Source organism: Vombatus ursinus, unplaced genomic scaffold (genome assembly GCF_900497805.2).
Source record: "Vombatus ursinus unplaced genomic scaffold, bare-nosed wombat genome assembly UNPS02007284.1, whole genome shotgun sequence".
NCBI classification, from domain to species: domain Eukaryota; kingdom Metazoa; phylum Chordata; class Mammalia; order Diprotodontia; family Vombatidae; genus Vombatus; species Vombatus ursinus.
The window spans coordinates 18,145,239-18,169,192 of NW_020947062.1; the positions used below are offsets into that span (position 1 = coordinate 18,145,239).

The 23,954-nt window shown below is 35.4% G+C and overlaps 1 protein-coding gene across 5 annotated transcripts in view; it reads left to right on the forward strand.

The window, feature by feature from the left end:
* The window catches only part of RAPGEF6 (Rap guanine nucleotide exchange factor 6), a 222,343-nt gene that overhangs the window by 172,130 nt on the left and 26,259 nt on the right, over positions 1-23,954 (forward strand). For 3 of the 5 annotated variants that reach the window (XM_027849145.1, XM_027849148.1, XM_027849147.1), the window contains exons 19-24: positions 2,467-2,850; positions 10,045-10,256; positions 11,483-11,606; positions 13,791-13,814; positions 18,728-18,948; positions 22,354-22,545. In XM_027849145.1, the coding sequence (XP_027704946.1) occupies positions 2,467-2,850; positions 10,045-10,256; positions 11,483-11,606; positions 13,791-13,814; positions 18,728-18,948; positions 22,354-22,545 (1,157 nt within the window). The remainder of the gene's footprint in view (positions 1-2,466; positions 2,851-10,044; positions 10,257-11,482; positions 11,607-13,790; positions 13,815-18,727; positions 18,949-22,353; positions 22,546-23,954) is intronic. The other 2 variants (XM_027849146.1, XM_027849149.1) reach the window with 1 other exon arrangement.

Consider the following 23,954-nt stretch of genomic DNA (forward strand, 5'->3'; position numbering starts at 1 on the left):
AATTCATCATTACATCAAAAAAGTCTGATATATAATGTACCAATATGTGGATCTCCTACTTCTGTAGTGGAATGGGATGGGGGTGTCTTCTTATATCTCTTTGGGACCATGCTTGTTCTTTGTCTCACCTTTGATAGTTTTGTGATTGTTTCTTCCATTTACTTTATTGTAGTCTTTGTATATGTAATTTTTTTTTTTGGCTCTGTTTACTTCATTCTTTATGTTGTGTAGCTCTTTCCATGTTTCTCTGTATTCATCATTTCTTACAGCACAGTAATATTCCATTATATTATGTACCACAGTTTGTTTAGCCATTCCTCAGTTAATGGTTTGCTGTTTGTCCTTTGTTCTCAAAGAAGATCAATGACATCACAAGGGTGATGTCTTGACTTGTGTATAAATTGGATTTGAATGACATTCTTTCCTCCAGAGTCATCAGAGGCCAGTGGCAAGACAAAGGTCAAGATAACTGGTGGAGGACCAAGATGCAGTGGGTGACCCTGGGTTTTTTCCAGGTCTCAGTTTGTCTGAGGCCACGCTCATTCAGTGTTTAAGGGCTAGGTAAGAATTGAGAGAAAACATGGCCTAATTTACCATCACAAAGATCATTCTGGTAGAGGAAAACCCTCTGAGTTTCTGACCAGAACAGAAAACAGTTGCTATTTACACTCATTTAGGACATCAGAACCTAAACGATGATCCATCCACTGAGAGCTTGGGGCTGGGGCCATTATTAGCCATTCTATGAAAGCCAGAATGACTTGGGTTTAAAGGCTTAGTCAAGTTGGGCTTTTTTAAAAGATGTGTATTTCGAAACCAAAAACTGACCAGGACAAAAAGTAAATTGTTCCAGCTTTTTGAAAAAAAAAAAATGGAAAAGAAGAAGAAGGAAGTAATAACAGCAGCATTTCCCAACTTCCATTTGAATTGAAAGTTGGGTCTCCAGAGGGCAGCTGCTACTACTTTCAGGTAACATGGTGAAGAGGGTTAATGCAAAACATTCTCCTGAGAACTTGGTTCATTCCTTCGTACAAATACAGAAGCTTAAACTTAGCCCATAATAGTAGTGAGGCACATATGTAAGAAATATGTGTGATAGGGTTTAACTCACATCACCTGCTCTGTGTAGAAATTCTTGCAAATCCATTGTTGTTCATCCTTCATTTGAAGAGGACCACTGCCATCACAAGGGTGCTATCTTGACTTGCCAATGAATTGGATGTGTAAATTCATCAGTCTTCTCCAATAAATGGGCATTTACTTTGATGTACATTAATGATGAGTTCAGGGGTGTACCCCAAGAATGTTGGGGTGCCGCCTGAAATGATTGTGTAAAGACGTGAGAGTTCTATTATCCTGAAAGAAATTCACTGAGACAGTCTCCAAGTTAAAGAAATACATTTATTGGGGTGATGCATCCAAGCTGGCCTGCTCCCTGTGAGGTAGAGCCCCAATGTGCTCTACTTGACATGAGAGATAGAGCATAGGCAGCCAAGCCTTGCTTCTCATAGGAAGCAAAGGCAGTTGGCCAGGTTAAAGGTATGGTTTAAATACAATTTTATGGAATGAGGGGAGGAGGAAGACTGCTTCAGGATGTCATATAGTCTATCCAGATAAGCAAAGACAATAGGAAAGGGGAGGGGAAGAGTTGTCAGATAAATTGGTGGTGCTTTGTGAAAGCACACAGGTAAGTCCATGTGAGGGGCTTCAATGCATAGTGTTCCTTGATCACTTTCCTGACTGGTCACTTCCTGCATCTTACTTCATACCTGTTTGCTCTGTCTGCCTCAAACACTTCTATGTGCCTCACCTGGTCATTAAGACTTTCTTTTTATCAGTGGCTTATACTTATGATATATGTGTAGTAATGGAAGATCTAAGTCAGAGAGTGTGAACATTTTAGTCATTTTGTTTGCATAATTCCTAATTGCTTTTCAAAAGGGATATACTGATTCACAGCTTTACCAACAATACATTAGTGGACCTGTCTTCTCACAACTTTAATCATGCCCATTTTTTCTTCCAGAGTGTGCAATCAAACTTCAGGGTTGTTTTGATTTGCATTTCTTTTAGTATCAGTGTTTTGGAAAATCACATGGTTGTTATTAGCTTGTAATTCTTCTTTTGAGAGTTGTTTACTGAGTATTTATTCGTGAATTGTTTAGTTTTTTGTTCAGAAAAATAACCACTCTTTGTAATTGAAATAATTTAAAAGTATTGCTTACATGTTATTAATATTTTAACTAATATTTACTGTAGCAGAAGATGATTGTCAGTATCGATGCATGTACTTAAGGTCAAGGTACAGTTCACATATTTTTTATCTTGTGAACATATAAAAGCAATCACTTATGAACCAGCTATATGGTCTTTATTTCAAATGTTGATTCACCAGTTCATTCTAATAAACATTTTGTGGAGAATATTAACTTTTTCTCTGTCTCTCTTGCTCTCTTTTTTTTAAAGATACTATCTGAAAAATAACATGGAAACAGAAACCTTGTGCTCAGATGAAGATGCCCAAGAATTACTTAGAGAAAGTCAGATAAACTTATTGCAGCTTAGTACCATTGAAGTAGCAACTCAGCTGTCAATGAGGGACTTTGAATTATTTCGAAATATTGAGCCTACTGAATACATCGATGATCTTTTTAAGTTGAACTCCAAAACAGGGAATGCTCACTTGAAAGAGTTTGAGAACATTATAAACCAAGAAACATTCTGGGTTGCAACAGAAATTTTGATAGAATCAAATCAGCTCAAAAGGATGAAGATTATTAAGCATTTTATTAAAATTGCTCTTCACTGTCGAGAATGCAAGAACTTCAATTCTATGTTTGCAGTAATAAGGTAATTTTTTTAGATTACATATATATATATAAATAATTGAATACAACTTTGAATAATATTAATAATGAGGCTTAAGTTCTGTTTTAGAGTTCTTATACTTGTTCCAGAGAAACTGCCAGAGTACGCAGTAAAACTTCAGAGTTGTTTTGATTAGTATTTCTTTTAGTACTAGTGTTTTGGAAAATCTTTCACATGGTTGTTATTAGCTTGCAGTTGTTTATTGAATATTGATTCATGAATTATCAATTGTCAAATATTACTAATTTTTTACTTAACAGTCTTACTTTCTGCCGTAGCTTCTAAGCCATTTAGATTCTTCCCAGATTTCTAGCTCTAGGGCTGAGTTCCAGACTTATGTTTCCAGCATTCATTATTAAACTGTTTCAGTACCTTCTCTATAGTTCTTCCTGCATCTAGTCCATCCTATATATTGATTCTAAAAATAATCTTTCTTTTGTATTGATCTGTTTGTGTCACTTTTTCTCTAAAATCTGCATTGACTTGTTATTGCCTACTGAGTAAAGTTCAGCCTCATATGCCTAGCTTCAAGGTCTTCCAGAATCTATCACTGCCTTATCTTTTCAGGCAGTGCACGCCTGAGAATATTTTGGTGATGCAAAATACAAACCATTATATGAAGCAGGCATTAAGAAAAGGACACTTTTTTTTTTAATAGGGGCAAGTAGGTAGTACAGTACCCTGGACCTGATCTTGTGACCTTGGGCAAGTCACTTAATCTAAGGAAACTAAGTTTTCTCATCTATAAAAATGAGGATGATTACTCCTACCTCCCAGAGTTGTTATGATCAAATAATATATAAAGTACTTTGTCAACTTAAAGTGCTAAGTGCTAGCTTTTGTAAAGCCTAGAGTACCTTGAGCAATGTTTATTTTCAAGTTTTTTTTAAAAAAATTATATGCTCAACTTTAAATAGGGATGGGCAGGCACTGTGTGATTTTATTGGTATAGGGAAGTTCTGGATGAAGAAAATTCTGACTAATGAGGTCAGCATCTTCTCTGCAATTTATATGCTTAAAGAGTTGCCTAGAGCGCTGAGAGATTAAGTGACTTGCTCAGTGTAACTAACACATGTGGCAGAAGTGAGACTTGAACCTATGTCCCTGGTTTTGAGGCTCTATCCATTATGCAACACTACCTCTCTTTAATTTTAAATAACAAATACAAAGAAACACATTCATAGTTATGTACACTTAAATGAATTTTGACAGTTGTATCTATAAATAATCTTTTTCTTCTGTATTAGATTTTTTCCTTTAATTGTTAATTCATCTATGTTTTGGTATATATATTTTTCTTTTTATATAGTGGTGGTATATAGCCAGGTAAGTAGATAAAGTGCTGTACCTGGAGTCAGGAAAACCTGAGTTCAAATCCAGCCTCAGACACTTAGTAGCTGAGTGACCCTAGGTAACTATGTAACTTCTGTCTTGGTTTCCTTATCTGTAAAATGAGAATAGGACCTATTTCTAGGGTTGTTGTGAGGATAAAATGAGATATATTTGTAAAGCCCTTTACAAATCTTAAATCACTATATAAATGTTAATCTTGTTGTTATTTTGCATACATCTATTCTGGTTGTTTTTTGTTTGCTTAAATTGCTTCATTTGCAATTGTTTTATATTCCTTAATAATTTTGATACTATTTTAGTATTGCATTGAAATATTATATTATGTTCAACCATTTGCCAGTTGTGAACGCGCGCACACACACACACACACACACACACACACACACACACACACCTGCATCAACTTTCTTTTGGGAGGAGAGGAACATGCTTCATCACAATTTCTCTGGAATCATGATTGGTCATTTGTGTTGATCAGAGTTTCTTGCCACCTCTTTATAACAAAGAAGATCTATTCCTGTGTCCCACTTTGCTCTTTCCCTCACCCAGAGTTTAAAGGCAAGTTCATAACCTTTTTTCTTTCCTTTTAAACTCCTCTTAGCCATAAGTCTTCCATTGCCAGAGTTATTTTTACTGAAGATGAATCCCTCTCTTAATTTACCCTCCTTTTTCTTTCTCCCTTTTTCCCTCACATTACCTTGTTGAGTGAAATGTATTTTTACACCCAACTGTCTCTTTGTGTGTCTTCTCCCCTCCTTTGGACAGTTCAAATGAAAGTGAGTTTCAGGTGTTGCTCACCCCTCTCCTTTTGTTCTTTGTTTACTACTTGCATACCTAAATTAGCTGAGATAATCTTGCCCATCTTTCCTATTCTCCACCCCTCCCCCAATTCTTCTTTTATCATCATCAAATCATAACAAAACCACACCTGGGCCCTGTGCCTCATTAGACTTCCTCTCTGACCCGTTTTGATGATAGGGTTCTGATGGGACATTCATCTCCCTGTATTAGAATGTTAACGGTTCATCCTTGTTTTGTCCCTTGTGATTGCTTGCTCATATTTACCTTTTAATGTTAGTCTTGACTCTTGCATTTGCACTTGAGAACTTCTACATAGCTCAGGTCTTTTCATCAGGAATGCTTGGAAGTCCTCTATTTCATTAAAGATCCAATTTTTTCCACTGTAGGATTATAACTCATTTTTGTTGGTTAAGTTGTTCTTGATTTGAAGGCTATATCTTTTGACTTTTGGAATGTATTCCAAAGTCTCCATTCAGTTTTGTGGTGGCTGCTAAATCTTGTGTGAGCCTAATTGTTGCTCCTTTGTACTTGAATTCTTTCTTTATGACTGCTTGCAGAATTTTTTTCTTTGATGTATGAGCTCAGGATTTGGGAAATAATGTTCTTAGGATTTTTCACTTTGGATTTTCTTTTAGTAGATAACTGATAGATTTTAAAAATTTGTGCTCTTCCTTCTGTTTCTAAGAGATTTGGGAAATTTTCTCTTACAATTTCTTTAAATATGATGTCTAGCCCTTTTTTTGGTTATAGATTTCAGGTAGTTCAGTGACTCTCAACTCACTTCTCCTGGATCTGTTTTTCAGGTCCATTAAAATAAATTTTTTTAAACATTTTCAGTTTTGTGACTTTGTTTTATGCACAGTATTACAAACGTTCTGGAGTGACATTAGACCCCAAGATCTAGGGCTAGAGAAGAAATCATATCATTCAGTTCCATAATTATAAAGATAAGGAGGCTGTGGTAAATCCAGAGAGGTGAAATGACTTACCCATGATCTGATCACTTTAAAGGATATGAACAATTAACTTGAGTAAGGTAAAGTATTTTCAGAAATGACTAATGTGCAAACAAAAGGTTTTTTTCCTTCTGTTTATTTTTGTTGTTCATTCATTTTCAGTCATGTCCAAACCTTATTCAAGGTTTTCTTGGCAAAGATACTAGAGTGGTTTGCCATATTCCTTCTCCAAATCATTTTACAGATGAAGAAACTGAAGCAAATGTGGTATAGTGACTTGCTCAGGGTCACACAGTTAGTAAGTGTCTGAGGCCAGATTTGAACTCAAGAAGATGAGTCTTCCTGACTCTAGGCCCAACGCTCTATCCACTGTACCACCTAGCTGCCCCTCTGTTTCTTTACTATTACATAATTTTTAGCATACATATTTTTTAACATAATGCTCTTTTTTTTTTCTTTTTGTTGACTCTCTTAGGGCATATTCCTTACAATTGGATTATTAGGTCAAAGTGTATAATTATTTTTCATGATTTTTTTTAAATTTTTTTTTTTATTTTTAACAAGTGTTTTTAAAACTTCGGGTTACAAATTTTCTCCCTTCCTCCTTCCCCACCCACCCTCATTGAAAAGGCAAGCATCTTGATACAGGTTATAGATGTGTAGTCATCATGATTCTTTTTTGTATTTTCAGATAACTCTTCTAAAGGAGCCTACCAGCTCACTATTCCAACTAACAATGGATGAGTGTCCTGGTTTTTTCACAATCCTACTAGCATTAGTTTTGTTTCCTTTAAGTTATTTTTGCCAGTTTGCTGGTTGTGAAATAGTACCATAAAGTTGTTTATATTTGCATTTTTCTGAATATTGAGGTTTAACTTTTTTCAGGTAGTTATATGTGTAACAATAGTATATGTATCTTCTTGTGTAAACTATCCCATCATCTTTTGATGTGACCTTTGGTAAGCTACTATATCTTTCTGAGCCTCAGTTTCCTAATCTGTAAAATGTAGGGTTTAAATTAGATCTCTCCACATCACTTTAAGCTCTCATTCCTGAAATCTCATGCTACATCCCTCCAGTCCCCTTCAATCTCTTTGCATCAACTAAACCAGACTGTTCTTTGACCCCAAACACATATGCCATTGTTCCTTGGTGCCTTTATTTATGCTGTTATTCCCTATATTTAGAATGCCCACTCTCCGTATCTTTGCCTGCTGTGTTCTTAACCGTCTTTTAAAATCCAATTCATAAGCTTCCTTTTCTGTGGAACTTTTCCTTTTTCTCCCAGTCTTTCACCTCAGAACATCTATAACCTTTTTTTTTATCTACTGCACTTAATATGTAATCTTAAGAGTTGAAGCAGTGAAGAGCGAGGTAATTAAGTACAATCTAGCTTGGGAAAGAAGGCAGATTATTAAAGTGGAAAACTAATTTTTTAACTTGTGAAGAAATTTTTGTTAAGGAAGAATATTCTTTTTTTACACGCTATTTGTATAGTACCTTAAGATTTATAAAAACTTTTCCATATATTATCTCATTTGGTGCTCACAGCAGTCTTCTAATATAGATGACTATATCTCTGCTATCCTCTAATATAGATGAATATAGCATATATTATTCATAAATAATGATTTAGCTAGAGCTTTAGCAGGCAGGTTGTGAGATAATTCAGCCAAAAAGTAAAACTATCCTGGAAAATATATAAGAAACATAGTAACATATCTTTTTTAATGATCCAAATTTTTATGTACTTGTCAGGATAAGAAAAATTTGTTCTCATTGAATTGTTACATATTGATATTATTGTTCAAATGATAAGGCATATTTTTAAACAGTTTGGAGATCTTTTCTATTGGATCCGCCAATCACTAGGTGTGTCTAAAGCATATACTAAGTTTATTAACTACAGTTAGTATGGAGCAGTATAAACATGGTCTTTCCTTTAGGGAGTATATAATCTCATTAGGGAGCTAGACCTAACTACAGTGACATATAATTAACAGTATGTTAGACTTATTAAAATATGGACATTACATTAAAGTCAGAGCATAATGGGATATTTTGCAAGTACTTTAACCAATGATTCCTTCCTTCAGTAAAAATTTATTGAGTCATTTAGTCATGTATGCATTTATTATGTATTAATATGCAAGATATTGTGGGTACAAATTTGTGTTAACACATGAAACATTTATACAATGTATTTATACAAATTTATGTGTTAATACATCTAGCATTTGCATTTTTAAAAAATGTAATGTGTATATTTGGCAGAATGAGTGATAAATAAACTTTCTCAGGGTCACACAGCCAGTTAAGTGTCTAAAGATGGATTTGAACTCAGGGCTTCCTGACTCCAGATCCAAGGCTCTATCCATTAATAATCTTAGTAACTAGATAGGACAAGCTAGAGAACTGAACCTAGAAGCAGAGAATGCTATCTGTATGTTTGGAGGCAAACAGGTTATTGGTGAGGGAGAGCATAAAAGATTTCTAGAGGAGGATTAATGTAGTAACAAAATTAGTTTAAGATACTGCAAGTGACAGGACCTTAGAGTACAGGGAAAGAGAGGGATTAGTCTTTAAGATGAGCTGGGACACATTTTCTCCCTTCTTCATTCTAAGCTTAGTCAATCAATGAGTTTTTTTTTTTTTTTTATTAAGTGCCTATGTGTTAGTCACTGTGTGAGGAATTAGGGATACAAATGTGAAAGTGAGACAGTTGTTGCCCTCAAGGGGTTTACATTGTTTTGAAGGGATACAATGTTTTCATAGACAAGGCGTTAATTAAATACACAATGATTTTGGGAACTGACACGTTTGGTGTTGTTTTCCAATAATACACTCCACTACAGTATAGGCAATCTCTTATGTCTGGTTCCTTCTATACTCACTTCACCATGCTGCCTCTCTGGATTTTGACATTTTGTATTTCTTCTTTTGATGGCTGTTCATATGCCTTGACCACTTAATTTATTGGTGAATGACTCTTGATTTTATATATTTTTATCAACTACCTCCGTATCTTAGGTATCAAACTTAATATCAGAGATACTTGAAGTGAAAATTTTCTTATCAGCATTTTCTTTTCTTTTTCTACTTAAATTGATTTTGTGCAAAAGTTTTTCAATTTCATAATAACCAAAATTTGCCATTTTTTCTTTTGTGATCTCTTCTATACCTTGTTTGTTTATCTCTTCAAACCATAAATATGAAAGATACTTTCTCTAATTTTTTTTTTTAATGACAACCTTTTACATTAAGGTTACTCATTTATTTATAATTTATTTAGATATACGATATGAGATGCTGGTCTGAATCTGATTTCTGCCAGACTACCTTCTTGATAACTACTTTGTCTCGGACTTGCCGTAGCATTATTATAACCCATTAAATTTTTTTATTAGATTCTACTTCAAATATAGCCTACCTCCTATGAAATTATTTAGATAACTTATTTCCATCATCTCTTTAATATGAAAAATCCCTCTACAGAAGTATGATGCTATTCCTGGACATACCACCTTGTGTGATGCTTGTCTCTCTTTCTGTAAATCCTAGATAGCCCTACCCAAGGTACTGAAGGTCTTTTAAGACATGAAGGGAATATCAAGGTAGCATTTAGGTTGTCTATTAGTTGTTATCTCTTCCTCACATGACCAATGTACATTCTTCCTGTATCACACATGACATAGATATGATATTTTATTCCACTTATTAAGCACAAGCATTATTGATAATAGGCTGCAACCTACTTGTACCATGTACTTTTCCATGCCCTTTGGGTCATCATTTGCAGTTTAGCTACTGCTAAAACATTTTAGGGATAGAAAATTTTATTTTGAGTTAAATGTTAGTTCTGTGATTAGAACTGCCTTCACAGTCCTATCATCATTTTTTTCTTTCTAAGTTAAGAATACAGTTATGATGATGATAAGTTGATAAGTTGTAGGCAAATAGCTTGTTTACTGCTAAATCTTGTCGAAATTTTACCTTTTATCTTTTATAAAATATTAGTTGTCATTAAGATGTTTACTTTTAATGATTGTTTATTAATTATTTACAGTGGTCTGAACCTTGCATCTGTTGCAAGACTCAGAGGTACTTGGGAGAAACTGCCGAGCAAATATGAAAAACACCTTCGAGATCTTCAAGATCTTTTTGATCCATCCAGAAACATGGCGAAGTATCGAAATGTCCTTAGTAGTCAAAGCATGCAACCTCCGATTATTCCACTCTTTCCTGTTGTCAAAAAGGATATTACATTTCTACATGAAGGTATTTCAACCATAAAAAGTTTCTAATAACACTGCATTACCAAATAATGTTTTGAGAAATTCTGTTTCCATTCCACCATATATATAAAGACTTTCCTGGAGGTTTTCCATAATTGAAATAAGTACTGGTATAGATAATGGAAAAAGTTCATTTTCAACATGTGCACATGCAGTCTTTTCATTCTAAGATTGGGTTTAAAGTGTCCTCAGTCTCTTAGCTTCAGAACTCACTAAAATACTAATTTGATATTTCTTCCAGTCCAAGCACTGTAATAAGGTATGTTAACTTACTTGGGGTTTTCTCCCACTTCCTTTTTCATCATTTTCCAAATGAAGAAATAGTATTCAGAATTATTTTCCTCATTTCGGCAAAATAGCTCTAAGTGGTCCCAAGAATCAAATGTGATAACATCAGTTGTATGAAGCACAGATTTTTCTAGTTTTAGTAATTATACTATTCAGAAACTAGACTATTTACAAAGTAAGTTTAGCATAGTACTATGAACGTAATTACCCTCCAAACTGGACCACCAGAGAACTATGCCATTGGACTCTGCATTTCCTATATTTATTAGTTTCACTCTCTTCCACCCGCCTCTACCCCTTTACTCTGGTGTTTTGGTTTAAATTTGCTAACAGACTTGATGGTCTCTTCTTAATACTTCCATTGATCTCAAATCTCCCAGTGCTTAATTATTCTCTTTTATTAAAATAGGCTCCTTTGGAAGTATCATTCAACTCTTTTGATCAGAAACATTCAGTGCTGCAGAGAATAGGACTGAGCTGTATGAATGATTAAGAAATATACTTACAAGATGGCCTGGTTTACTGCATGAGCCTGCAGCATAGCTCAGTTGCTTGAAAGAGCTGATGCAGATGTCTGACCTACCATTCAATATTAACTTAAGCACAAGACAGATAATAGATATTATCTCTTGAAGCCTAGCACGTGAAATGACTATAAAATAAGTAAATGGACTCCTCAAGCCACATAAGAAGTTTTTTGTTTGTTTTTTGTTTTTTTAATTTTAATGCCATACCTTCTGCTCTAACAAGTTACCACCTAGAAATAGGCTTAGGTAAGTTTTAGAAGTTTTTGCCCTTTTAAAGGCTGTCTGGTACATTAAGGAAGAATATGATACACCTTCTAAATACTTAACTTTTGTCCAAACTTGATAAAGTGTATCTAGCTCTCCCCACCTTCCTAAAACTGCTTTCATTTTGTAGGAAATGATTCCAAGGTAGATGGTTTAGTAAACTTTGAGAAACTAAGAATGATTGCCAAAGAAATCCGTCAAGTTGTCCGAATGACTTCTGCTAACATGGATCCAGCTGTAATGTTCCGACAAAGGTATAGAGTTGAATGTAAACATTACGTTGGGTGAATTAAGATCAAGACACAGGGTTTTGTATAGTTTTTGTTTTAAATAGAATTATCATTAATTTTCAGTTCGGGCAAACTGCCATAATATTTTTTTGGGGGGGGTGAGGCAATCGGAGTTAAGTGACTTGCCCAGGGTCACACAGAAACTGCCATAATTTTTAAAAATCATCTTTTCTGGGGTTCTTAAGAAAAACTTCATAATGTTATCTTGTTTTAACCTGGTGTGCAAAGCCTCAGTCAATATTTGTGTATTTTTTTATGTTTCTTCTACATTTAAAAATTTCAAAGCCTCTTTACTTTTGTAAAATATATGCAGTTTCTTAAGTTGTAGTGATATTGTTCAATATTTGTTGCTGCTTCTTTAGGATACTTGATGAAACTTAGGGATACTTGATGAACAGCAGATTTCATAATCAATAGTGAGCATTTTTGATTATACACTTAACCAAAATAAATAAAAGTTTCATAGAATTTATAAGTACCCATTGACTAATTTATATGGACTCTTTCCAAAAACCTTGCAGAAGTTTTTTTAAAAATTATTTTTTAAATTTTTAAAAAAATTATGCATGTGTTTAAAGGAGTCATTGAATTTTGTTTGGTAGGACTTACGCTATTAAGTAGGTCAGTTAGTGTACATTTATGGCCTTAGTCAAGTTTCTCACTCAGGCCCTGGATCTCAAATTGGAACAGAAATCACCTAAGCCACGAAAATTAAATTTGAGGCAGACATGGTCATGTTAATCAATTTTTCTTTTTTGGTTTATCCTCTTTTGCCTTTTTAAAAATAAATAACACTTTTGTGTTTTAAAAATCAGTACACATTTCATTCTGGCCTTCCTTCTTCTAAGACTGTTGGGTCAATGAGGAGAGTCATCAAATTGCTCTTCTTGGACTATTGTCCAATGACTCTGCATTCTCTGTGCTTGTGTGCTGCGGAGTCTCCTTAAGCAGGGGATGTGATTGTAGTTCTAGCTGTTAAGAAGCAGACTGCTGTGATTACAAAGAATGATTCAGCAATGGGCCTAGCTGGGAACAGACTTGAGAACTGCAGAAATGATCATGTGCAAGACAGTAAAGACAGACTTAGCTGAATGAGGCTGAAGGGGTGGGGAGTGGAGATGAAGAATGTCATGGGGATGGTACAAGAGAAGGTACTTAAAACACAAAATAAGATACTTTGATGGATAATTATTTGTGATCCTTTTGGAACCACTTTATTTGGTAGCCATACCTTACCAGACTGTTTTAAGTGTTAACATGTACAAAGTCCAAATGATTTGATTTGAGTGGTCAAAACTTCCAGTTTTTGGCCCCGTAAACTCTTTTATTTCATTTGCAAATTAAAGCTCCTGAACTGTGGTTTTAAAAACACTTGATTGTATTGGGCCAGAAGTAAGGAAGATCTGAGTTCAAATCCACCTTTGGACACTTAACTAGCTATATGACCTTGGGCAAGTCATTTATCCTCTGCCTCAGTTTCCTCAACTGTAAAGTTAGGATAAGAATAGCATCTACTTCACAGAGTTGTTGAAAGGAACAAATGAGATAATATTCCTAAAAAGTGCCTAGCACAGTGCTAAGCACATCATAGACTTTAAATAATTCCTTGTGCCCCACCTCCAGCAGTCCCAAGTTTGAGGAATTTATTGGTTGTACTTGATTGCAAAATACGTTGAAGAGAAGATTTTTAACTTAAAAATGAAATTCTGAAGCCTCTGTGTAGTTTCTACCACTATAATGTCTCTCTAAATATTATGATGTCTGTTATGAATTATGAATGATGTACCTCAGAACAAGAAAATATTGACATTTAAAGTCTATCATATTCAAATATTGTTTTTTCTAACTTTTTTGAAAACATGAACTTTTGCTTGAGTTCATTGCCAAGTATTGGTCCCCAAATTTATGAATGTTAAATACTGTGTGTTTTATGTTCTCTACGTGTTGTAAATCATCATTCCACCTTATCCCCCCTACCCTTGTGTTCCATTGAAACCATTTATTTCACTAGTAGGAAATAGTTTTTTTTCCTGTTAAAATTTTCTTTTCTCTTCTGTCTGGATAGTTTCTCTGACTCTGATCTATGATCTTTCTCCTGTGCTTTCCTATTCAAACACGTGCTTGAATGTTTATGGGTCTTGCTTACAGGAAGAAGAGGTGGAGGAGTTTGGGGTAAGTGTAGAGATGAATGCAATTAAGATAAAAGTTATGCAACCCTTAACATATTGCATCCTTCTCATTAGTGCATGCGTATAAAACAGCATGCATTGTATTAACCTTATAATTCTGCATTTTGGATAAATGCCCTTTCCTTAAAGGACACAAAAGTGGTAATGAAGCTCCCTGTTTTCCTCTTAAGTTTCCATGTCAGTCTCCTACATCATAGAGAGCACCTTTGTTCAGGAGGTTCTTAAGGTCTATATTTATGACCATGACAAATTTAATGAAAGTAGATGAATTTCAAAGAACCATATTTAAAGAGATAAAGAGTAATTAGAATGAAAACCTTTTGAAAGGTGCTTTTTTTTTTAACCCCAGGCAGCAGTTATCTAAAAGCGTATCCCACAAATCCTAACATATACTTTTAAATGATTCATTTTAAATTAAATATTTTTGCAGTTATAAGAAACATAGGGGTGTATCATTAAATCAAACATATGGTAGTGAGTTATAGCACTAAAGGTTGGGAGTCTGGCATGTGACATAGTCAAAGCTCTTGAGTTCAATAAGATTTATTCAATTAAGCCCTTGTGGTCAATTTTCTTCTATATTTGGTTTAATACAATTAAACTGTAGTTAACATAGTAAAAATAATAAAGCTTTAAAGCATTTTTAAAGTGCACATTTGTAAAAATTCTCTTCGATGGATAGTTACTTTTTTTGTGGGCAAAGGATCCTAGCAAATGATTTCTTTAGTGTATAGAACATTGTGTGAAGAAACCACTAAAGCAGTCGAGCAACTCAAAGGATCACAGAACTAGGGAGTTGAAAGGCACTTCATCTGCAATCTAGACAACCTATCCATGAAACATCTGTGACCAGTGACATTGGCTTGCTTCAAGCCTTTGCTTGAAGACCTCCAAAGGAAAGAGAACCCACCGCCTCTCAAAGCATCTCATTCCACTTTCAGACAGCTCTAATATATGACATTTTTCTGGACATCAAACCTTAAATAGCCCCTTTGCATCTTCTTCCTATTGTTTTTTGGTTTTCCCTCTGGGGCCCGGTAGAGCAAATCTATTCCCTTCTCCATAGCAGCCTTTCAGATATTTAATGACATTTGTAATGTCTTTTCTAAGTCATTTGCAGGTTAAAACATGCCTAGTTCTTTCAATTGATCATCTTATATTCTGGCGTCACGGTCCTTCACTATCCTGGTGGTTCTCCCATGCTCTTTATTTAGTTGATCAGTATCCTTAAACTGTCATTCCTGTAACTAAACACAATACTCTGGGTAAAGTCTGGTGAAAGTATAACATGGTAGAATTCTCATCTCCTTATTTCCAAAAGCCATGCTAGCCTTGATGCAACCCAACATCACATTGCTGACTCATTGAGCTTGCCATTCATCCAGGTCCCTAGGTCTTTTTCAGAACTGCTAGGTAACTGTGCCTCTTCCATCTTTTACTTAGGAAATTGACTTTTTTGTATCCAAATACAAGACTTGACTGTTATCTGTAATGAAATCTTTCTCCCATGGTTTCTCTTATGAGGATCTTTTTGGATCTTGTTTCTGTCATTCAGTGTGTTAGGTCATCCCTTAGTTTTGTATCATCCATAAATTTGATGAGCATTCCATGAATTTATTACATACTTTTATCCAACTCACTGATAAAAATGTTAAACAGCACAAAGCCAGGTATACCTGGGCTAATTCACTAGAGGTCTCTTCCTAATACATCAGCCAACAAACATTTCTTAAGTGCTTACTGTTTGCCAAGCACTGGGGATTCAAGTGCAAAGAATTAAACACCTCTATTTGACATTGAATCATTAATAGTTATTGCTTGTGTTGGACAATCAGCCAGTTCTGAATGTATCTTACTGTATTCTAATCTAGTCTATAGTGTTGTTCTGTCTTGTCCAGAAAAATAATTTGAGATATGTTTTCAGAAGTTTTTATAAAACTGAAGTTAACTATATCAGTAGTATCCCCCTCATCTACTGGTTTGGTTATCCTATCAGAAGAGGAAAGTAAGGTTAGTGTAGCATGACTTGTTCGTGATGAAGCCATGTTGGATCTTTTTTGTAATCACCACTTCCCATTCTGGATGCTTACAATCCATTCTATTAATAATCCTTTCTACTGTTTCCCCAGGAATAAAAGTCAAGCTCATTTGTCTGTAGCCTACAAACTCTGTTCACTTCTTTTTTTTTTAAGTCTTTAATTGCTCTTCTCCATTCTTGTGCCTCTCCCATTTTCCATGGTCTTTCAGGTATCAGTTAGGCAGTCCTGTCTGCCCATTCTTTCAGTACCTGAGGCTGTAGTTCATCTGGGCTACTTTTAACCTCCCTCTTCCTTTCTTTTCCCTCTCCCCCATTTTCTTTCCCTCTCTTTCTCCTTATTTCCTTTCCGTCCTTCCCTCTTCTCCTCTTCCCTTTCCCCTTCTTTACTCTCCCTTCATCTTCCTTTTCTTCTCCTTCCATCTTCCTCCTTCCCTTTCACTCTTCATTCACTTCTTCCTCCCTTCCCCTTCTTGTGTACTTTCCTCCCTCATCACCTCCTTCTTAATCCCTCCTTTTGCCCCTCTCTCCTTTATCTTCCTCTCCTCTCTCTCAATTTCCCTCCCTTCCTTTTTACCCTCCTTTCCTTTTTCTTCACCTGTAAGATAAAGTTGTTGGTCTAGATATTCTCTAATTCCCTCTCAATTATAAAATCTTATGATTCTGTTGAAGTAAAGAGACAGAAATGTCAATAAATCTTGCCCCTTCATGTTACTCATACCTGTGCTCCATCTGAATATACGTACTGTAGAAATAATCACACATATGCTGTCATAGTATACGAATCACTATATATTCAACTATGCATATATGAGCATGTCAGTATACCAAAATGTGTACACCCATATAGCCACATATAGGCATAGTTATGTCTATGGGTAAAGGGAGAAGAATCAATTATGTTTAAGGATATTTGGATTAGTTTAGATCTATAGGGAATCATTTAGTGCTAACATTTTACATAAGGATTTGTTACCTTTGTAATGACCTTCCATAGATGAGTAAAGGATAATGAGAAAAGAGCGTGAAGTTACAACAATTGCTTACAGCATTTAAGGTCCTGTGATCTTATGAATGGGCATACTTGAAATTCCATTCTTATTTTTTCTAAGTCAAGGCCTTTGCTTAATCTGAAGAAGGCTTTCTATCCTGTTTCTGGCTTTCATTTGGTTTTTTTTTGGTAATCTTTGCTTTTCTTTCTGTGGTCCTAACCCTTGACTGAACATACTTGTCATGTTTGCTGTGCCTTCATATGTTTTTCCCATGTTATGTTTTGTCTTTTCTGACTTCCCTTGTGAAGTATTTCTGTCCCTGTGCCAAGAAGATTGTTCTGATCATAATTTTTGCCAGTTACCTGTTGTGTGTAAATGGTCTATATTCTCAGTCCTTTTTCTGTTTCTTCCATTGAACGGTTATATTAAAAGTATATTTGTCAGCATTAGTTACTGTCTTTAGCGTATCAGAGTATTTTCCTAAAAAGTGTTCCCAAATACAAGTACTTGATTTAAGACTTTTTCATTTTATTATATTCAAGGAGAGTTTTCTGGTGTCTTTGAGTAATGAGATTATTGAGTAAAGAAATCACCATTAGATAGATGATTTTTCCACTAGTGTATATTTATACACTTGTATATTTATAGAAGTTGATGGTTGCTAGAATTTTTATTCTATGTGGCCACCATTCAGTTGTCCATGCAGTGCAAATTCTTTTGAAATAAATGAGTCCAAAAGTTAACCATTTTGTAATTGGAATTTCACTAGCAAGAACAGGATTCACAGACATTGAAATTGTTTTCTTCCCAAATTGTAGCAGAAAACATTATGGACAAGAGTTACAAAGGGAGAATTAGAGTGAATAAGCTGCTGCTGCTGTTGTCCCTGCCCTAGACTGTTCTGCCTTGTACCATTCAGAAGAATTAAGATAAGATAGGTAGAAGGCAAAGACCAGTTCCACAGTGGGGTGGGGGGCAGGGGGATGGTCATGGTAGTGGGAATTTTTTGTAGCCGAGGATCTCCCACTGCCTCTGGGGACCACTGCATTTGTGCTTAACCTTACTTACCATTAATGGATCCTGTACAGATGTCGCCAGTTGTAAACATGGCCTTATATACTATATGTTTAATTCCCAGTGAATCTGGGGAGAGAGTGAAACGCAGTTACTGTATTAGCAACTAGGGTCACTGGTTTATGTATTCTTATTTATTTTCTTGACATGCCATAGCCTTCCTGTCACTTCTACAACATGAACCTATTGTGATCATAGATTTAGAATTAGAAGTTATCTTTTTACAGGTGAGGTAACTGAGGCTGAAAGTAGTTCATTGATTTGCCCCAGTTGCATAGCTAGTATGTGGAACAGGATTTGAACTCAGGCCTTTCTTACTCCAACCCAGCCCTCTATTTACTCTACCACATACATGACAGTGGTGAGTGAGGGAAGGAGCTAATTTAGCCTACCTTCCTAGAGTCTAACTGGACCTTCTAGATTTAGGCTAGAGTCAGGGTAGGGGGGTGTCAGCTGAGATGGCCTTTCCTGCTGCCTTCTAGCATCTGTGCCAAAGTCACAGGATAGACACAGTCAGAAACACATTACCTCATTCATAGCTAGTTTTTACCTCATTTTTGTGAATTCTGCATTTTTCTGTATAACCTTTTTCTTAATTCAGAACAATGACACATCATCTAGCCATTTTAAGAAATTTATTGTTATATTAATGCTATTTACCCTTTAACTCATTAGCATCAGCATGCAATAGCATTAACTGAAGGGATTGAATTAACCTATGCCAGCATCTTAGACTGATCTCTCACTTAAAAAGTTTGTTGAAAAAACTATTTTTCATCTGTTATCTTTCTGTAGGTCGTTGAGTCAGGGCAGCACAAATTCAAACATGCTGGACGTTCAGGGAGGTGCTCACAAAAAACGGGCCCGCCGAAGCTCATTGCTGAATGCCAAGAAGTTGTATGAGGATGCTCAGATGGCCAGGAAAGTAAAGCAGTATCTTGCCAACCTTAATGTGGAAACTGATGAGGAAAAGTTCCAGATAATGTCCCTACAGTGGGAGCCTGCATATAATACTTGTAAGTAGCAGTGCCTGCCTTGTACGTTTCTGTAGCACCAGGACAATGGGAAGAACCGACCTTTATTCCACTGACTTGAACACTAAGAATGTTATTCCATGTAAACCACACCGAGATGATTTATTTTTGAGGTACTCTGGAAAATACTAAAAGGACTTTGTTAGTGATTGGGAAGACTTTGTGCCCTTAACTATATTTAAGAGTTTAGGGGGAAAAAAGAACATTGAAAAATTATTTTTCTCCAATAGGTCTTTAGCAGATCATTCATTATTTCTTCCTGTTATTCTGTGCAGCTTACTGCACGACTTCTTTTTTGAACAGGCAGAAACTTGGAACAGTAGCTTTCATTCAGTCATTCTGCACTTGGACAGTGTTATGATTCCTGTAGCCATTGCTCTTCCAACTCCCAGTTTTATCCTGGAGCATTATGGGGAAATTGTATAGTGGGGTGTGTGTATGTGTGTCATTGAGAACAGTCCACTCATTTTATAGATGTCAGTCAGTCAGTCAGCATTTATGAAGCGTAGGCACCATGCTAATAAGCACTGGGAATACAAATCTAAGCAAAATGAGAGAAGCCCCTGCCATCCAGGACCTTGCATTTTAAGGAGGAAGACAACATGTAAAAGAAAATTGAAAATGTGTGGGCATAAGGCAGGGAAGAGAAAGTACCTGGTAGCTGGCATGGTGGAGAAGTCCAGAGTAGTGTAGCACTGGGTGGGAAATAAAAAGATGACTGTTCTGGACCCCCATCTTACAAGGAGGTTCTGGGAGGAGCCCTCCACTCTCCAATCAGAAGGAGTGGTGCAAGGGTCAGAGATTACTGGTGAACTATGAGTTCCATGACTGAAGTTATATTCTGATGAAAAAGAAAACTGAAACATAAAAATATGTACAGGGTACCTACTAAACATCAAAATGAAAAAAATGTACCAAATCAATGTTTTTCACAACATTTGGGCACGCTGAATTACATTTATTAACAGGATGCAATACATAAAGGGAACGGACTTGAAGTCAGGAAGAAATGCATTAAAATGCTGCTTCAGACACATATTAGCTATATGACCCTGGTTAAGTCACTTTCTTTACAGTTAGTCTCTTGAGTTTTTTCATAAATAAAGTCTCAAAAGATGTAAATAAAATATGGGTGTGACAATAAAGTAATGAGTTGATTAGCATTGAGAAGGAAGAGAGAGAACCTTAAGATTTAAACTACGAACATATAATTAGGCAATCAAGATTTTCCAAAATTAGGAATAGAAGGGGATGCCACTTTGGGTTCAGTGACAGCTCTTTTGAAATTTCCCTGGCCTATAGCTTTCTAATTCCTGGCATGAGTGATAGTTACCATAGCCTTTCTCTAAACAGTTGAATTGACCTCAGCAAATAAAGCAGAATATTCCAAGGTGAATTATTTGTCTTTTATAGCAAAATGGCAGTTCTGTTGAGGAAAAGGGTTTTTTTTCTTTTCTTTTTTTATTTTTGTTTGTTTAGAGAGGTCTTAGTAATTTATTTTGAGAAACATAAGGAAATAGTTCTTGAGTATTGTAAACACGTGCCATCAAGATCATCACGTGACTAGGTCGACAGAATTTTGAGAGATAAGCTTACCATACTAGTTTTGCTTTTGTAGCCTGCAACAACATATAGGTACTTTAAAAAAAAAAAAAACAGTTCCAGAAGGGCTGGAGGAAAGAGAGTAGAAGAAATGTCCTTTTCTTCCTCTTCTTTTAAAAAAAAAGTTTTATTGGTGCTTTTTGTCTTGAGGGAAATCTTTTGCCTCTCTTTGTATTCCCAACACTTAGTACAGTGCTTGGCACATTTTGTTGTTGTTTAGTCATTTACAGTTGTGTCCAGCTCTTCATGACCCCATTTGGGCTTTTCTTGTCAAAGATACTGGAATGGTTTGCCATTTCCTTCTCCAATTCATTTTGCAGATGAGGAAACTGAGGCATATAGGGTTAAGTGACTTGCTTAGGGTCCCACAGCTCGTAAGTATCTGAAGCTGGATTTGAACTCAGGAAGATGTCTTCCTGACTTCAGGCCTGGCACTCTACCCACTGTGCCACCTAACTACTGCTTGGCACATAGGAACTTAAATGTTTATTTATTGATTTTATACCACAATCACTTCCTAATACTATTCCCAACCCCACTCTGCCTCACCCTTCCCCATGGAGCCATCTCTTTTAACAAAGAAAAAAAAACCACATGTCTGCATCTGAAATTTCTTACCTATATTCTGTTGCCTCTTTACTGAGAGGAGGAAACTATATTTACTTTTTAACCAATATTGGTGATTGCTTTGAATCTGAATTTTTTTCTTTTAGTGTGTTAGTGTTCTTTTCATTTAAATTATTACGGTCATTTTGTATACTTTTTTGATTCTGGTTTCTCACTTTGTTTCAGTTCATACAAGTGTTCCCATGCTCTGAATTCATCATAGTCATGTAAAGAATAAAATTATATTCATATGCCACAGTTTGCAAAAACATTCTTTAGGGGACGGGCACTCAATTTTCCCCATTTTTTTGCTACTATAAAAAACGGTTTGTAGACTTTCAAAATAATTTGCCACTATAGTCCAGTATAGTTCTTGTAATCCATATCTTATACACATTGTGAGTAACTCATCAATGCTGTTGGTTTGGCATTTGAAACAAGGTAAAGAAAGGAAGTATGGATTATCCTGAAGCTGAATCTTTATTAGTATTATCTGAACTATATCCATTGTATCACAATGAAAGACCAGAGACACCTCTGAAAGAATGGATTATTTTCCCTATACTGGGATGATGAAAATAGTGAAACTTAGACATTTCACATTTTTTCAACTTTAATCACAGTTTTAAAATATTATACAAAAAGTTCCATAAATTATTTTCTGTTGTGGTGATTCCTGAAAAAAAATGTAAAAATGAAGCTATGTTTTATTTTATATTTTAAGTTAAACTCTTTTTGAGACAGTTAACCTATAAATATAGCCTTCATAATATTTCACTACCAATAGCACTTTGAAATAATGTTATTAATAAGTTGTAACTCAAGTTTCTTTGTGATAACCTAAGATGCAGATGGGAAGATCTGAATATGGACCAGTGTCCCCTGTTACATTGTGTCACCTAGTAGTATGCTTTCATAGATCTAGATCACAGTATCACATGGGGAATGTTTCTACATTGTTAACCTACAAACTATTGTCGAGGGGATTCTTTTTTTTAAGTTGGGCTTTGTGGCATCTGGGGTTACGTCCAACTTTGAGATTCTGTGATTCTACTTCTGATCTAATATGCTTGTTCCAAAATATAAACCATTTTTAAAAGTAATTATTGTCTTAAGTGGGACTGTAATAGTTCTGTCGAATAAAATACAAGGTGACTTACTTCTATTTATCCATCACAGTGACCAAGAATTTAAGTGAAAGACGATCAGCAAAATCATCAGAAATGTCCCCAGTGCCCTTGAGATCAGTTGGTCAAATCACAAAAGCCCATCTGCATCAGCCCAACAGAGTGAGCCAAGTCCTTCAAGTTCCTGCTGTTAATTTGTACCCCATCAGGAAAAAGTGTCCAACAAAAGAACACATTGCATTTGGTGAGTATACATAGTTAACACTGAAATCTCTTAAACCTGAGAGGTTAAGCTGCTGTTTACTTAAATGCTAAAAATGATGTATCTAAACTGTAATTTCTATGGTTGCATAATTTGTGAATTAGTTTTATTTCAATGAGTAGAACAGATCTACTGTATGCTCCTTAATGAGAGCTTCTATCTTCCTTCATACTATATCTTTGAAACTTTCACCATTCTAATTCAGAAATTGAAGTCCTTGTAAATCTAAAAATCAATAGAATACTAATGAGCTGAAACTCTATGTAATGATTTACCATCATTATACCTGTTTCTACTCTAAATGTGAAGAATAAATTATGGTGTTAACAATTCATACATTGATTAAATTTTTAATGCATGTGTCGTACTGAATGCTTGCCATTCTCATCTACTTGGGTTAAGAGTCAAGAACTTGATTCACTGAATACTAATCAAAGCAGTTCAAATGAGATGAAAAAGTTTACTTTCCTCTTTCTCGGGACCTTAGTTTCTTCATTTGTCAAATGAGAGGGAAAGATCAAAGAAACTCGATGACCTGTGGTCCCTTCTAGCTCTAAATCCTGTGAACTTACAGGATTGAAATTTGGAAGCATGTGTTTTTTAAAGAATGGGCTACACTCATTAGATCTATAGTTTGGCTTATTTCTGATCATTGTTCATGTACTGCTTCCCACAGCTGCTAAGTGAGAAGCATACAGAGTCAGGTAGTAAAATAATGTGACAAGTTTATATAGCAATGAGACACAAAATATAGTGATCTTTTTTGACACAAATACATCAGAGTCTATTCACTTAATTTTACTCCTGTGTAATTTGCAAATCCTGAAACACTAATCACATCCTGCTACCTAGATATGAAAAAACATTAATAGGGAGGTAACGTGGTATGTAGTAGAGTTTGGACTTTGGAATTAGGACCTGGGTCAAACTCAGGCTTTGCTCCTTATATTTGTGTGACCTTAGGTTACTTAATCTTTCTGGACCTTTTGATCTTCAAGGTTCCTCTTTTCTTTAAGTCCTGTGATCCACATTGGAGTTTAATACAGAGGGCAAACATCCTGTCCTGGTCCCATGATATTTTCCTGCTCCATTAAATGGGAACCTCCACTTCATTTCCAGAGTTCTTCCACATGGAAATTGAATAAGGAACACTAATATTAGACATTCACTCCTTCCTTTACCTTCTTAGGATACTCTGGGGAGTAGGGAAAGGGAATGTGTCCTCCTCACCCTTTCACTCTGCCAGCTACACACTAATTTTCTGCAAATTTATTTTTTGTTGTTGTGTAATTTTTTCCTTCAGTACGAATTTAGTGTTCATGAGAGGGGCTGCATTGACAGCTCTGTAGTCTCCTTTGTTCATACGTACATAGAACATAACATTACAAGTA